We start from the raw sequence: 18428 nt of genomic DNA, 5'->3' as shown, positions 1-18428 counted from the left end.
TAATACTGCCAGGAGTGGTTTTAGAGATTCTGTACTAGGCTTGTCAAAGTCTACCGGTGCACCTTCCTTAAACAATATCGAAGACGAGATAAAATCGGCATTAACTGAAGGTATGCCAGATCGTGTAGAAGTAATTCAAACATGAACCAAGTGTTGTGTATGCAGCTTCAAGTACAAAACTCGGAATTTAAAAATGAAATTAAGACCCTCAAAGAAGAATCAAGGAAATCAAATAAAATATTAACTAAAGCCTCTGTGAAAAAAGGACGCTCAGTTATTGTGTAAATTTGTTTACAAATATTGATGTACATTTTAGTGTGTCTATTTATCGTCAAAACGCAACGTAAACGTTTTTAGGATGGATTGTAGTAAGTATTTTCACATAATCCTCACTGCAAGGACGAAGTGTGAGGGTTTAAAACTATGCTTCCTATAAATGCAGGATTTGACAAAACAGAAGAAAAATGTTTATAGCTATATGTATATGATGGGTGTAAGGAACACGCATGTGAATGTCGCTATCATTCAATAATGAGAGACACATTTGTGAATTAAATAAATAAAGTATTGAGTTATATTCAGACACTTGCAATATAATAATTATTTTTTATTAAAAGTAATGTTACCTAGGCGAAACAGTAAAATGTAGATAGGGTATCATAAAGTAACTTTCATTTTTTTTAGGGACTGCAGAAAAAAGGATGAAAATTGTAGACAACAAAGTTGAAAGGATAAAAGGTAATTAGTAAGAAATATGTGGTAATTCAACAGACAATTATACGACAAATTGATTATAAATTGCTAGTCCAACGCGTGACGTAATTATCATTTTCATTTAATTTCAGTCTGATATAACGTCCAACTCAGTCACGTCCGAAAACAGGCGTTAGGGGAGACCGGATCAGATCGAAACAAAAATTAAGTTTTAACCGTTTTTTTTTTGTATTCGTCTGAAATTGTGCAAATTGACTATTAAATATATTTTGATCAGACAGCGCATCTGCTCCAAGAATATCGACTTATTTTAAATTCTGAGCGAATGGGAAATAAAATATGTTGGTTCAAAGTAACAAGGTGTGATGTTCCAATATGCACCGTCGACAGGGCAAACTGGAACAAGTGCTGGGGTAAAATGGAACAAACTTAAAAAAAAATACCTGAGATCATAACTGTATTGTTAGCAGCGTAGACAGCCTCATTACCAAAAACATACAATATGGACACGAACGCCTCCCATTGTTTGGTTAAAAAGGAACACAACTTTTAAAAATAGTCAATTGCATCTAATATTAACCTTTGTTAAGAAACTAACCAAATTCAGAGAATTGGAATCCCTTGCTAAACAGGATAAAACGTTCACTCTAGAAAAAGAATTTTCTGTCTGCAAAAAGCATTTAAATGCAGTTGAATGGGTCTATGGTGTCCGTGCAAATTACTCATTTCTAATATACCCGTATTATTGATCGAACACCCTTTTCCTATATTTATATTGTTTATATATATATTATATATTTTCCAGAAGAAGCAGGTGCAACTGAAGATACAGTATACAGAAATCTTCTCGGTACGTTTAGTCGTCGAATTCATAATCATTAATTAAAAGAAAACAAATGATGCGATAACGCATGTTTAAATTTGTTTTCATGTTATAAAATTTGCAGAATCCCGAGTGACACTGCAGATGCTCTAACCGAAAACAAAACATGCGTTGGTGCTGTTTTAGCATAAAGGTGTAAAAATGAATTGAACAAATATAATAACAAAAAGCGTTTATATTTTAATTATGCGTTGTTCAACCGTTAATTTTACAGAAACGAATTCACATTGTATGTTACAAAATGTCACAAATCTAAAATGTTGTGGCGAAGAACCCATTTCTTTATTTAATTTTTAACCATTCAACGACACATTGAGAAATAACAACTTTTACACTTCTACACTTTTAATTTTTCATATAATCCAAATTTTTATCACATCCAAATTTATATTTAAATCCAAGTATCGTATTTTTACAATTTTTCTCTTTTCCTATGTTTACTCCTTTAACATTTCCCTTTGCACAACTTTTTAACTCTCATGTATGTAAAATCATGTGATATATATACCCTACAAGTTTTACCGCCAAAAGTGAATACAAGTCTAGAAAAATCATGACATTGATGGACTTCGTGTAACATATAATTAACTGAACAATCACTCAGTAACCAAGCACGAAAATTGAGTTACTCTATTCGTAAAATTCCCGCCAATCACGACGGAGTATATCTACTACATGAAATTTGCCGCCAAAAACTAACGGAGCAACCACATAAAGAACGGAGTGTATATTCAGAACATTGATATCATGTCAAATGAAGCGGAGCAATCATAATTCAAATAATAAATCGTGAATATTCACGACACTCCCGGCCTAAACAGTATAGAATATTTTACATAGTTAAAGAACATTATGTCGTAATTAAGTAAACAAATACAGTCAAACCTTCAATATATCAAAGTTATGCACATCACGTAATGTCCAACTTGTACTTATTATATACACCATAAACATTTCTTAGTGTTCTATTCAAATCAAATATTACCACAAACGTTCGAAACAGTTCTATTCCTCTAATTTCCAGCTCACCCAAGTATCGTTACACATATAATCCTGAGTGTGTATAAGTTCATCCCCTCTGTAAACATATGTTCGCTCCATACTGATGTGACAATACTGCGTTATGACTCTTATGTTACTGTCCGCTCTTTCAATCGGAAATTCCTCATCACTTACAGTTATCACATCATCTGCGTCCGAAATATCGCTATACTTAACATTCCATGAACCACTTGCACTAACAACTTTATTTTGACTTTCAACAAATACATTTTCATCAACATTGGCACTTTCAGTTACAACTTCACTGACCACTTCATTCGAATAATCATCATTTACACCAACTGCTTGCTCGTGACTATTAATAATATTATCTATCTCCTGTTCCTCAGCAATGGCATCAATAACATCATCGTTATCGCTTACTTCATCGTAATAACATGGTTTCTTCACCTCTCGTTTGGCTGACAGATATCTATCGCATGCTTCTCTCCTTGTAAGTCAATGAACTGAGCGAAGATGTGGCTTTAAGTATGACTTTCTCTTAAACGTAGCCTCACAGTCATCAAAAACGCAGTTCCATTTCTCTACATCGAAATGTCTCTCATCAATATGACGGTTTAAACTCCTCTTTTCTGTGAAACATTTATTACAAGTGTCACAATAAAATCTCTCCATTTTTCTATTTTCACTGAAGAACGATACACTTTTAACACTTACAAAGTAAATTATGAGTTCAAAATAAAAGCACATGTAATACACTAATCCCTTACACGTGGATTTTATGATTGTAATCCGCTATACACACCTATACAGTTTTGCTCCGTTCGAATTTTATCACGGGAAATAAACACTTTATTGAATTCTTCTTGTCCTTTGCTCCGGTATATCTAATGAGTGTTAGTCTCATTATAATTTGTCCATTTTGATTTTAAAAGTATCATATATATGACGATTAGCACCACATTTATCACAATTACTGTTCCGTTAAACTGGATCTGTCCATAAGTTAAACACTTTCTTTTATCTTCTTTTTGTTTTGCCAATTCCGCTGCTTTTCTTCTATGTCGGTTTGCTCTTTTGTCGATTTCAGATTGCGCAGAATTTGTTTTTCGTCTGTTCCGGCTCTGTAGTGCTACATTCCACTGGATAGAACAGGTTGAATGGTCTACCGAGCACTTTCCCGGACGGTAATTTGATTTTAGCAGACCTGACTTCGCCGTCTCTGCTAAACAACAGTTCCTGTACTTTCCCAATCTTCCAACTACCTCTTGATGTGTTGTCTTTAATAAGCACTATATCTTCAATTTTTGGTCCATTTTGTGACACAACCCTGCCCGCTTTTAAGAATGTCTGCATACATTCACGTAAACTTGTCAAATATTCGTCTCTCCAAATTCTTCAGAACTCATTTAACAGTCTTTGACCCTTTTTCCATATTGTCAGCAAATGGTCACTTGAACTTTCATAAGGGGTGTATTCCAAACCTGAGCTGTCCGAACTGGCTTCTGGCATACCTGTGTGTGGATTTAGTGTCAGGAAATGACTTGGAGTAAGAGTGATGTTGGAATTTACGTCATCACACACGTAAAATAAGAGTCTTGAATTCACTACAGCTTCTATTTCTTTTGTCAATGTTTGCATCTGAATCAGAGTTAGCAAAGCACGTTTAACAAGTCCAACAAGTCTTTCGTAAAATCCCCCCATCCAGGGTGCTAACCCCACAATGAAATGCCAGTTTATCCTAGCATATGACTGCACTTCATCGCATCTTGTTACATTTTTTCCATATAAGATCCAATGTTTTGCTAGCTAATTTGAATTGAGCAGCATTGTCACTAATGATCTCCCTTGGAACCCCACGTTGTGATATAAAGCGTTTAAATCCAAGAAGGAACTCGTTTGAAGTCATATTCTGAATCACTTCCAAATGCACTGCTCTGGTAACCATACAAGAAAACAAACACAGCCACACTTTTTTCGGTCCTTCAACAGTTTTCACAAGAAATGGTCCAAGATAATCCACTCCTGACCTTGAAAACGCTAGTGATTCTTGTACTCTTGAAGCTGGTAAAGGTGCCATCGGCGGCATTCTGTATGGCTCACCTTCGTGTCGGCGACAAATCGAGCACAGACGAATAATCGATTTTACAGAAGATCGACCTTGTGGTACCCAATATTTATATCGTAGTCTTGCGAGTGTTTGTGATACCCCGGAATGCAATGTCTCTTTGTGTACTTTTTCTATTATAAGCCTTGTAAATCTTTCTCCCGAAGCTAAAAGTATTGGGCGTCTTGCTCCTTCTCGCAAATATGAGTTGTCTAACCTTCCAGCACATCGAATAAGACCACTTTCATCCATGTATAGACCCCAACTGCCTCTGCACATTTATCATCTTTATGTCATTCAATCCATCACATTCATTTAAATACACTTTATGTTGTATATATGATATCCAAATAGTTTCAGCGTCTTTGACATCTTCACTTGTGATGTATTCACTAACCTGTTTCTTTCTCAGCTTCTTGATAAATTTCATAATCCAAGCTGTCACACGCAATAACCTCGTGACCGATGAATATCTTTCACAGTCTATTCCAAATGGTCCCTTTCTATCAGATCGAATTGTCTTCTCTGAATATGAATCCTTTTCATTAGCACTAATTGACGGACTGATCTCCTCACTCATCTAAGCTGGTGTTTCTAAATTGACTCCATTTATAGAATATTTTCTTGTTTTCCATTCACATGATGGTTTACTGAGCCAAGACGAACCATTCCACACCAACTTGTCATTACTTAACACTTTTAGAGTTGCACCTCTAGTAGCTATGTCAGCAGGGTTTTTTGTGTTGATGTAACTGATTGTTTAATCACCATGTTCTTGAATTTCAGCCACCCGGTTTTTCACAAAGACTAGTAAGTTCTTATTGCTGTTTATTCATCCTAGTGCAACCTGAGAATCACTCCACAAGTATGTTTTGGCAATATCCAGATTCTTTTACAAACGAAATGCATCGTACACCTATCAAAATAGCAATCAGCTCTAACCTAGGAACAGTCATTCCTTTGACAGGAGCAAGTCGTGTCTTTGCGAAGAGTAAGTCCGTTTTTGATTCATTGTCACTTTCTCTATGAAGATACGCTGTACAAGCATATGCTGCCGTTGATGCATCACAGAAGCACAGAATACTGTAGGTTATATTCTTATCGCCAAAGTCTTCTATGAACCTCTGAACTTTGTGCGTGTGGATTTCACTTAAGTCGTTATTCAGTTCAGTCCAAATGTTCTCTGTTCTCTCATCTTCAATCGTATCGTCCCATTCGAACTTTATGGTCCATAATTCTTGAAGTAGTGCTTTTCCACGCAGTATGACAGGAGAAAACAATCCCATAGGATCAAACACAGAGGCAATCCTCTTCAGTATGTTTCTCTTTGATAACTTAAAATCACCATCGATATCTTTTAGCTGTTTCAAGGCAAAAGTGTCAGCTTGGTAATCCCATGTGTGTCCAAGAACTTGCATGTCCTTAAGCTCTGCTCGATCATCCTTTGAAATGAATTCGTTCACTTTTGCGCTGTTAGAGAGCCACTCCCGTAAGTTCAAAGAAGCGTCCTTGAAAAAAGACTTAACTGACTGGTACAGTTAAATGGCCTCTTTATCATCTCTTGCTCCAGTAATGATGTTGTCAACATAAATGTCCCATTTCAACATTCTGGTGATGTCTGTATCGTAAGAATCTAGATGTGCTTCAACAGTTGCTCCTAGTATAAATGGGCTTAAAATTACTCCAAAAGGTACTCTGCAGAATACATTATCGGCTGTTACTTCTGGAATTTGTGTATCTCTCAACCACAGAAATCGAGTTACACCCCTTTGACTAAGTTGTAACCCAACTTGCAAAAAAGCTTTCTCTATATCTGATACAAGAGCAACTTTGTGTAAACGGAATCTCATCAGCAGTCCACATAAATCGTGTAAGAAAACAGGTCCTCTGTATAGATACTCATTTAAGCTTTTGCTGTCTTTGCTCAACTTTGCAGAAGCATCATAAACCACTCTTAATTTAGTTGTAGTTTTCTTTGGTATGATCACAGCATGGTGAGGTATGTAATGGTTCAGTCCATCTGAAACTTTATCGTTCACTTTCTCAATAATACCTTTATCAAGTTGTTCTTGAATCACTGAATTGTATTTCTCCAAAAGTTCTGGTTTTCCACGTAACTTCTTCAAACTTGACTTTAGCCTTACATATGCCAACTCTCTGTTATTTGGAAGCTGCGGATGTTCATGTTTCCAGGGCCAAGTGACCTGATATCTTCTGTCATCAAAGTTAACTGTTTGTTTAAATGTTTTCATAGCTATTTCATCATCTGATTGTGCAAGTTGATCTTTAATTCCAGTGGATTCCACGTTCCAGAAATCTTCGAGATTTGGTTTATTATCTAAAGTATTGTCGACACTTTGAAACACATTTGTCTTTGTAACATTGGATCCATATGTAAGAATCAACATGTTTGGCGTATTTTCAGAACCAGCATCAGTTCTTGTTCGTCCAGCCAGCTAAAATCCACACAAGTTTGGAGCTCAACAGATACTACCTAAACTCTCTTATCCCTACCAGAATTAGTGAACCCAGATATAACTTACGTAATCCAGACTGTATCCCCACCATAGCAAGTAAAACGTCTTTGTTTTACAACTCCTTCTTTCCGTCTACAATTAGAGCCTGGAACTCATTACCTGATGAATTAAGAAATGCCCCGTCCTTGAATATATTCAAGAACCTTCTAAGTAATATAAATAAGCCACCACAAGTCCCCTCTTACTTCTTTCTCGGTCCAAGAAAACTTCAAATTCTCCATACCCGCTTGCGTACCGAATGTAGCGCATTGAATGCGCATCTATTTGCCAGGAATATTGTGGATTCACCGCAATGCCAATGCGGAAGTGAGGAATCGAATTTTCATTACTTTCTCTCTTGTCCGTTTTACACTGATGAAAGAAATATCCTACTGGATGATGTAAATTCAGTTGCATCGGATATTGATATTACTACTGATTTATTACTCTATGGCAATTCCTACCTAACAGATGATACAAACACTACAATATTTAAATTAGTCTATAGGTTCATTGAGTCTTCTAAACGTTTTGAATAATACTTGAAATTAACCATCTGCCCATTCTCGTCAAGTCTTCATGTCTCACTTATTATTTTCACTTTTTTTTTTACAGTTATAATAATTGTTATTACTTCATGACATTTATGGAAAATTGACTATTAGTAATCTCATATACTACCCTGAATGTGTAACTGTTTCATACAGGAAAAGATCTATATAAGCCTTAGGCTTTCGATCCTATCCTAAGCGTTTTTGTGAATTCTATTAATTGTATATGTATTTTGTAAACTATCTCGCTAATAAAATATGTTTAAACCAACCAACAGATACAAACCAGGGAGTAATTCCATGTTTTAGGATAGCACAGTATCCAGGTAATAATCATTTCCCAAAAGTAATTCAACACTTGATGACTCGTTTTCTTGTGGAGGTGTGTCCGCTAGATCCAAGCTGTTAATAAGGTGACTATAATCGTTCACAGCTGAAGTATCAAGTGTTTTTCTTTGAATATTTCCACTGATAACAGGCACAATGTTAGCATCTATGTTCATAAATTGTCCATTTTTTAGTTTCAAACATAATGTTGTCAGCATTATTTTCATTACTCTTGACCGACTACTTCCAGATGTCACTACTTTCAAGTCTTCTGACCTTTGTGTCTGCTAAAGACTGTGTAGTGTATGTCCGCTGGGAACCACAATCGAGGAGAAGTCTTGTCTTGACAGAATCTGCATTGATAGGATGTTTCACTTCTGTAGTAGCCGTTTGCATGAACACTGGTTCACCAACAGAAACCATAGCATTCTCTTCTTCAATCGCACTATCCTCTGCGCAAACGTTTATTTCTTCAGACAGATTTACACTTGTTTTTGATAGTTCTTTCACTCTAAATTTTGTGGGGCACAAACTTCTATGATGTTTGTTGTATTCACCACAGTAAACCCACGCTTTGCTTGTTTCACACTCACTTGCCATATGACCCATCTTTAGACATCTATAACAACATCCTTTTATCTTCCTCTTTCGTTCTTTTAATGTTTTATATCGTGTGCACATCGCTCCAGTGTCTTTTTTCACAGTACTTGCACACATTATTTACTGATGTACGAGGTGCTGAATTTGCATTTGCAGACAAAGACTCTGCTGAGCTACGAGTTTTAGGCTTTGTCTCAAGATTGTCATATAGTCTTCGTTCCGACCTTGAACTGTAACTATCAAATTGTTTAGTTGTGTTCAAATTGTTTGAGAAACTAGTTCTGTTCACTTATATCACCCTTGCGTTTCTCTGCCCTTTCACATGTCACAACATAATCTCGCAACAGAAGTCTAAGAAGTTCAAGTGTCCACTCTTTCTTTGCTCCTTTGTTTAATTCTAATTGGCGGAGCACATCCTCGGGTAATTTTGTTCGAATCATTGACACAAACACATGCTGATTAACATTTTCACCAAGAACTTCAAGACTCCGTAAGTGTTTCTCTGTCGTATCTAAGAATATCCTCAAGCTTTCAACTTTATTTGAAGGGGATTGCACACTCATCATCTCCTTGTAATGTAAGTCGACTATTTCCTGCTTTTTTTTCATATCTCTCGTGAAGAAGCTCCACTGCAATATCATAATTCTCATTTGACCTAGCTAATCCTTCTATCGTGCGTTCTGCTTCACCACCTAGTTTGCTCTGAAGATAACTGAACTTCTCCACGTTTGATAATTTTGTATTTTGATTCACAGTACAATCAAAGACATCCCAGAATTCATACCATTCCACTTTATTTCCGTAAAACATCTTCAGTTCCAACTTTGGAAGATTTACTGAACGGGACTTTGATTTTTCATTCAATGCAATCTTTGCAAGCAATTCTCTTTGCTGTTCCATCTGAGAAGACATCATTTTCTGCATCTGTTCTTGCACATGAATTAATGTCTCAGTGTCTGAAGGTTCAATCGGGGTTTTCTGCTCATCTGACTGTTCAGTTTTAACAGAGATATTTTCACTAAACTGCTCAAGTTCAATCAGGCAATTCTCAACAGCAAAATTCAATTGGCAATCTTCATCTAACACAGTTTCTACAAATTCAGGTTCCTTTTCACCCAGGCATTCTGTCAACTTTTCCATTTGTGACATTTTCGGAGTAGGGTTTCAACAAACATTTTGATTTCTGTGTTGCTTTTAAAGTTGCGGGTAAATTAAAAGTACTCACGTCACTTTCCAATATATTATTTGCCTGTTGGAGCTCCTTTTCCAGCGTTCTTACACCCTTGACGGAAGACACATTCGCCATTTTGTCACCCTTTTAACACGTATCAAGTACACACATAATTTTAATCAACCACTTATCGAATTTACTGTCACTACAACTTGATATTCACTTTATATCTTTCACTTAACTTTCAAATTTTCGTTTTCAATATCCGGTTCGCGGGACCATTTCAGTGCGGCGAAGAACCCATTTCTTTATTTAATATTTAACTATTCAACGACACATTGAGAAATAACAACTTTTACACTTTTACACTTTTAATTTTTCATATAATCCAAATTTTTATCACATCCAAATTTATATTTAAATCGAAGTATCGTATTTTTACAATTTTTTGCTCTTTAATTCCTATGTTTACTCCTTTAACATTTCCCTTTGCACAACTTTTTAACTCTCATGTATGTAAAATCGTGTGATATATATACCCTACAAGTTTTACCGCCAAAAGTGAATAAAAGTCTAGAAAAATCATGACATTGATGGACTTCGTGTAACATGTAATTAACTTGACAATCACTCAGTAACCAAGCACGAAAAATGAGTTACTCTGTTCCTAAAATTCCCGCCAATCACGACGGAGTATATCATAATTCAAATAATAAATCGTGAATATTCACGACAAATGTTACTTATACGCTGGAGTATTATTTTTTTAAAAATTTCGTACAAACGTATTTTAAAATAATTCTTACGTGAAACAGTTTATCTCTTATTCAAACATCTGGTAACATTCTAGCGACCGTACTTTCAGAGGAGTTTTGTCCATCCTTTCGATTTTATACGGGTTGTATCTTCATTTTGTATCGGATAATTTCTAAATATTCTTCAGCGAGACATAAGCTCAAGGGCCGAGTTTAAAAGGTAACATTCGCAATGACAGACATAACACTTTGGTGTTTGATGATTGTTTTCATACACCCGATCGTTTTTACAGTATCTCCCACACGACTCAATGCTATGTTATATTTAACTGAATTGTTTAAAAAAGATATACTAATGTTAGTAATAAATGCGCATAATGGGTATATGTACTATATGTGCATCTAAAAAGAAGATCGGATAGTCCTTGTCAATCGTATTTTTCCCTATTTCCCCCTGTAACTTTCAAGTGTGTTCGTAGCCTTTCAGTTCATTGTGCGGGTTTTGCGCGCCACACCTTGTCTGATCATGGTGGTCATTCAGTGTAAGATGGCAACACATTTGCGCATTGCTATTGCAAATTAGCGCATTACTTTCGCATCTATGCGCTTTGCCATCACACTATTGTACATCACTATCATATCTCGCATCATTTTTACGCGTCGCCATCGTATATGTATCGCACTTTGTCATTGCACTGTCCAATATTATTATCGCAGTTTCCTCTAGGAGCTTCAGTCTTTAGTACCTCGATGACAACAGGAATGGGTACTGGTGAGACGCGATGAACACGGTTCAAAATTTCAAATTTATGTCGTGTTCGCCGTATTTTCTCAACTGACCTTGTAAGAAAAATACAAAAAACAATTCACTGTGACAAGAACGAATTGGGGTGAAGTGAAGCGGTTGGGGTAGATTTGGCGTCTCCCACATAAAATCTGCTGAGCATATGTTTATGGTCGAGTCAAGGTGCGTTGTCGGAGTGAAAATGAATCATATACTTTGATTCGATTGACACTCGCTTTATATCTTGTAATTAAAACATATAAATCGCATTTGTACGGAGATCCACAACTTTTATCTTTGGATATTACACTTTTAGCTCACCTGAACTTTATTCATGGTGAGCTAGTTGTATAGGTGGATAGTCCGGCGTCTGTCGTCCGTCTTCCATCGTCCTCCGTCAACATTTTTATTGACACTACTGGTCAGATTTACACCAAACGTGGTCAGTAGAATTCTGACATAGACCTCTATCAAATTTGTTCACCTTGGTCTCTTTTCATGGCGGCCAGAGTTTAAAAATAGAAAAACCTTTAAACAACTTCCTCATGAGCCACTTTATGGATTTTCATTAAACATGGTCTGTAGCATCATTATAAGGTCTTCTCCCAAGTTTCTTCAACTGGGGGCACTTGGACACTTTTAGGGGCCGCTAGAGCTAAGAGTACAAACAACTTTAAACACCATCTTCTTATTAACCTCTGGATGGATGATCATCAATCTTTGTCTGTGGCATTATGATAAGATTATCTCATTTATTTTTCAAATGGGTGCAGTTGAAAAAATCTTTAATGACTTCTTCTCATGAGTCGCGTGACTTATCTTCATCAAATTTGTTCTGTACCATCGTTATTAGGTCCTCTCTGAAATTCTTTAAATAGGAGCAGTTGGCTTCCTTTAGGGGCCGCTAGAGCTAAGAATACAAACAGCTTTAAGCGCCATCTTCTGATAAACCGCTGGTTGGATCTTTATCAAACTTTGTCTGTAGCATTATGATAGGCTCACCTCAAATTTGTTCAGTTGAAGGTAGATGGCCCCTTTTAGGGCCCACTAGAGCTGAAAGGACAATTACATTTACACGACTTATTCTCATACTGCAGAAAGGATCTTAATTAAAGCAGGGTCAGATGGTCAATGTCCTTTTATTGTGTTTCGTAATATTGGTGTATGATTTCGTTATTATGTAATTGTGTGTATTTAGATTTTACAAAATATTATTTTGTAATTATGGAATCTTATTTCTTTTTTACGTAAAAATATGGCGTTATGTCTAAAATAAAATGCAGGATGTCACTTCATTTTTTTAAAGATAATATGTTTTACAAAATAATTTTTCTTATTTTCGAAATAATATTTCATAGAAACGAAACACATTTCGTAAAACAGAAATATTATTTTATGATAACGATTTTTGATTTAGACATTAAAATCTTCTTTTGTTTTTGTAATGTGTCGTAAGTGTCCGAAGTCATTATGGGGGTCAGTACATTTACCAACAAAGGATTCGAACCGTTGACATGAACAGTAAGCTTATAATATATATATATATATATATATATATATATATATATATATATATATATATATATATATATATATATATATATATATATATATATATATATATAATTAAAAGTTACTACTGGACAAGTATATAATAAATAAAAAAGATAAACATCCAATGGGTTTCCTCTATCTGTATTTCTGTCTACCTACCGGTTTCATATCATAATCATCAGGGCAGACATATCAAAAATGTCTATATATATATATATATAAAATATAAATATATATATATATTCCCTGATGAATAGTCCTACTGCACCACGGTCGATTTTAGGATATTGCTGCGGACAAAATGGGGCTCTATATTATAATTGTTCGTGGCCTAAACCTTAAGAAATATCGACACATTCACACTTCATTTTCAGAGGATATATAATTATTTTTTGCTGTCAAAAATACCGTAGAATTCAAAAGTGCAAAGGGTTTAGGAGAACATGCCGTCATATTCCCTATTTTGCACAAAAATTTTCGAACTGAACGGTGAACAACCGGTTGTCACTTGCTGTTGCTGTCCTAGACCCTACCTACATTGAATACTTTGATTATAAAAAATCACACTCCATTACTAATTGGTTGCCCCAGAATGCAAGCAACTTCGTTTAGAAAGAACTATATTTGCGTGAAGTAGGGTTGTTTTGGGAACATCATTATTGGCGACTGTATTCTATTCTATTACTTTTTATTATATTTTATTGTATTCCATTCTGTTTTGTTCTGTTCTGTTCTGTTCAAATATGTTCTGTTCTGTTTCATTATCTTCTGTGTCTGTTTTGTTGTATTGTGATTTGAAAGTAAAGGCGTGTCAATAAAAACCGCCAAGGATACAACACAATTAGGCTGGCCCATCCAAAATAGCGTTTTTTTTTCGTTAACTCACCTTTGCTTCAATCTATTTGTATCAGAAAAATACATCGTTTAACTGTAAAAAATGAATAACAATATCTCATGATGTCTGATATTAAATCATGTTATTTAGAAATTAAAGATGGCAGTTTTTACTCACATTGTTTTTACTCTGTTTTGCTTCATCGAAAGCAAATGAACTTACTCCGTGGTTACCGTATCTAATAATTTTCTAATGTTATTTGCTGAGAATATGTTGAACAATGAGTGACGCCGTGTCAAACTTGTTCAATTCAAAGATGCGTTATAGGGCTGTATTATATTTTATGTTTAGCTTGGAATGCGGATATAAAATGAAGATGTTTTAATGGTAGGTGATCTCTTTGTTAACACCTGTCAAAAAGAACCTAAGTTTCGTGTTAGAATAAAAAATAAAATCTTCGGACGCATCAGATTTGATAAATTAAAAACAGATTCTCATGTACAAAATGAAAGTTGTGTTTCTTGTGTTAGAACAGAACTATAATCCTATCTGTTAGTCAATATCATTTAAGTATTTCGTATCTTTTACATGTTTTAAGCAGTATTAATATAATTTACGAGACTGTGAGTTGTGGCATATTCAAAGGCAACTTTTTGCAACTATGATGTTGATAATGTGTATTAATTTCAAAATATAATGATATTCTAGTTATTATTATACCCCCAGATACTTGTATACTGGATTCCGGTCCTTACGTCCGTCAGTCCGTCCGCCTGTCGACGGAATTTGTCCAGGTTATTATTCAGCAAACCTAAAATTTAGACCACTTGTGTTAATACTAGAAATCTACACCAACACCTCTGTTAGATGAACTACACTTTATTATTACTCCATATCATACATGCAAACAGACATGATTGTCATATAACGTTGCAAAGCAAATCATGACGTCATGACGTCACAATGACGTTACTTTACGTTGTTTCCAAATGAAGAGTACTTGAACAGAGTTATGTAACATGAAATTAACATTCATTATATTTTCTTTTCTTTTCTTCTTCTTGGTTTATGAGAATTTTAAATTGTCAGAAAACGTCTTGAGAAAATAATTGAAATTTAAATTAATGAGAAAAATGAAAATAGTCTATATCTTAAATTCTTCTGAAAATCGCCCTCCATGGAATACTTCCAGCAGACTGTAGCCAGAAGCTCCTCGTTTGGTCATGCAGTCGGCGAGATGATGTTTTCCCGGGCACCACCGTATCTCATTAACTTCTCTTCTGGACAGGGATTCACTAATGGCTGCTATGTCGACCCGCAGACGCTTGTCATCAACTAACTTGGTGGAATGCACAGCATCAATGACACTCTTATTGTCCACATAAGCTATTATTGGTATAGTTTTACGTTGAAGCTTCATAATGTCCTCCAGCATTTGTCTGTAGTAATAGCCACTTTCAAGTCCTTCTTGTAAACTTAGCGCTTCAGCAGCAATTGTCGATCGAACAACTCGTTTAATCTTGTTTGTATGCCAATCTAATGGGCAACATCTTCCTGTGTGTCAGCTAACCATATAACAAAAGCCGCAGTACTTCCAGTCCCATCATTGATGTTACATAGAGAGGCATCTGTGAACACCACAATTCTCCAGTCACTGACATTGCTGCTAAGTCTTGGGAATGAAAGGAAAGATCTTACATCTTTCAGTCTGTTGACTACTTTTACTGCCCTTAACAAATCACCAACGGTTGCTTGCTTTAATTTGGTACTTAAATCTATAAGTTCAAATGCCATGTCTGGTCTAGTTCCCTGTACAGCCCAGTTTATCTGACCAATAATTTGTCTATAGATTGACTGTTCTTCAGCTGTAAGTATATCTTCTTTGTGTTGGAGCCGTTTTGAATCTAAATTATGACTCTTTATATTTCCTACATACTTACATTGGTCTAGGCAAATTTCTCTGGATTGTTGTATGACTCTAAATCCAATATAATCAAAACTGCTTTCCTCTACTTTACCTGCTACAAATCTTTTTCTCAGACTAGTCATTACTTTCTCCAGGTATTCATCTCCTGCATGCAAAAAATCATCAACATGACAACAAACAATACCATTCAACTTTCCATTTGTATGCAAACTGAACATTGCAGGATCCATTTTAGAAATTTGACACCCAAGTCTCAGTAGTTCTTCCTTCACACTCAGATAAAACTGTCTTGCACCATCTTTAAGTCCATATAACCCATGACTTAACTTCCAGACAACTCCTTCAGCATTTTCACACTCCTTTGGTGGCCTTATGTATACATCTCTCTTTAACTCCTGACCTTGTAGAAATGCCGATTTAATATCTGTGGTCTTAACAATCCAGTTGTTAATGGAAGTATTAGCAAGAAACATTCTCATAGTTCCTTTACCTACTGTTGGACAGTCACTTTGCATTGAGAAATCTTCTTCGAAGCCCCTAACAACTAGACGAGCTTTTGTCTGTTCATTCTTCGAAGTTATGACCCATCTGGTTGATAAAGTATTTTGTCCACAGTCGTTTACCTCCTCATATGTGTTGAATTGTTTAAATTTCTGTAACTCTGCCATTTTTGCCTCTGTGACATTACTATTTACATCCCTGTTCTTCAAAACTAGATTCACGTTATCAGTCAATAGTTCCCAGTCAACTTGTTCCAAATTTATACTCTTTTTCTCTTTACTAGTATCTTCTAAAATGTTATACCAGTGTTTGTTCTTCCCTGTTGCCTTTCCTGCCCTTCCAATAACCTTTGCAGGAATCCATACATCAGTGTCTTGCTTTTTATACTGGATAATATCATTTGGTTTCAGTATCTTTCTATCCTGTATGACCACTTCCGACTGTCTATCTATATCTAGCCCTGTTTGTATGTCATCATCCAATCTTCTTGCTGGTAAATCTTCAGTTACCATTTGATGATCACTTGACCTTGTGTTCTCTATCTCTGGTTGAGTATTAGTCCATTCTGAATGTGTACTCTGTTTTTCACTGACATTGTCACTGCTGTCAAACAAATTGTTCACCTTTTGTAATCTATTAGGAGATACACGCACAAACACTGCTCCATGTCGCACAAACACCACTTTCCCCTCTTGGAAAACTACTTTTCCTGGTCCAAGCCAGCGTTCTCGACCCTCTCTTTTGTAAAATACACAGTCACCATGTTCAAATACCTGTTCTGAGGCTCTAACTTTATTTCTGAGTGCTCTTTTTATTCTTTCATCAGCTTCAGACTGTATAAAAGCTCTTCTTGTCGCATGTAGTACATTCAAATGCTTTGCGAACACTTCACTGCTTGTCGATCCTTGTAAAGCTGGCAAATTGTCACTCATGATGTTTGGAATGTTGGGATTATGACCAAAGACAAGTTGATGGCTACTATAACCATTCCACATTTGCAAAGAATTCCTTGCCATATTTGCCCATGAAAGAAGAGTCTGCAAATTAACTTCCGTATAATCGGCATGAAGCTTGGTCAACATCATATCAGTAATTGCATGCACTCTTTCACACAAACCATTTTGAAATGGACTTTCGGCTGACGTGGTACATAACCGAATATTCAGAATGGATGTAATTTCCCTTCCCTCGTCTGAATTGAATTCCCCTCCGATGTCTGTCATTAAAGATCCCATCACTCCAAATTTCCCTACCCACTCTTTCATCAAGGTATCTATGATATTACATGGCTTCTTTCTGTCTATAAAAATCGACAAAGTGTACCTCGACCACATGTCTATGATGTGTAAAATCCACCGCCCATTCCATTGTTTTAGATCCATTGCAACTTTTTCATTGAACTTGGAGGCCATAGGCATACCTACTACTGGCCTTGAAGGAGTCTTAGCATACACTTTGCACAGTTCACACTTGTTTTCTATCTGTTCAAGATCTTCTTCATAATCATCTTCCCATATTCCAGCATCCTTCAGAAGTGCTACTAACCTTTTCTTCGCAGGATGTGCGAATTGTCTGTGCAGTTTAAGTAGAGTTTTGTATATCTCCTGGGCATTCAAATTTTCTAGTTTGACTGCACACACTTTTTCTACTGAAAATTCCACTGTTTTATCTATTGGAATGCAGTAATGACCTGATGTTGTTAAGTTTAAAGTTACCTCCTGCCCCATAATTGTTGCCGTATCATTTTCTAGATCCATTTTTATTGCTGCTTTCTTCATTGCCGTACGTGATAGTAGTAAAGGAATATCAGACTCTACGACATCAGTTTTTATGGTCACCGCTTTTGCAGCAACGACAGCAGGTATGCTGAACTCACCTTTAGATTTCAGGCATGTACCCCCTCCAAATTTAAACACTCTCTGACCTTCTGATTTCAACACCTTCTCTCTGTCTGTTTTGTCCAAAGAACCAACATAATTGTCCATCCAACTGCTTTCACATACTGTACTGCTACAAGCACTGTCCAAGACTGCACAGTTTTGAGCATCAACACCCAGACGTCTAATCTCGTTTCTATCATATCCAGTAAATAGTACAGCATGGTCTTCCTCAACAGCATGGACACTCTTCATATTTTCCCAGCTATCAGGACATGCAGGCAGCAAATGTCTATAAGAGCCACACGATTTGCATATCAATGG

At 35.9% G+C, this 18428-nt stretch overlaps 1 protein-coding gene across 1 annotated transcript in view; it reads left to right on the top strand.

Annotated features, from left to right (window-relative positions):
• Positions 1-18428, top strand: part of LOC128553027 (uncharacterized) — a 47378-nt gene that overhangs the window by 10391 nt on the left and 18559 nt on the right. Inside the window, exons 6-7 of the mRNA XM_053534132.1 lie at positions 685-738; positions 1520-1564. Coding sequence (XP_053390107.1) covers positions 685-738; positions 1520-1564 — 99 coding nt within the window. The remainder of the gene's footprint in view (positions 1-684; positions 739-1519; positions 1565-18428) is intronic.

This window comes from Mercenaria mercenaria, unplaced genomic scaffold, assembly GCF_021730395.1.
Source record: "Mercenaria mercenaria strain notata unplaced genomic scaffold, MADL_Memer_1 contig_3393, whole genome shotgun sequence".
NCBI classification, from domain to species: Eukaryota; Metazoa; Mollusca; class Bivalvia; order Venerida; family Veneridae; genus Mercenaria; species Mercenaria mercenaria.
This window is presented reverse-complemented; position numbering and strand designations above follow the sequence as displayed.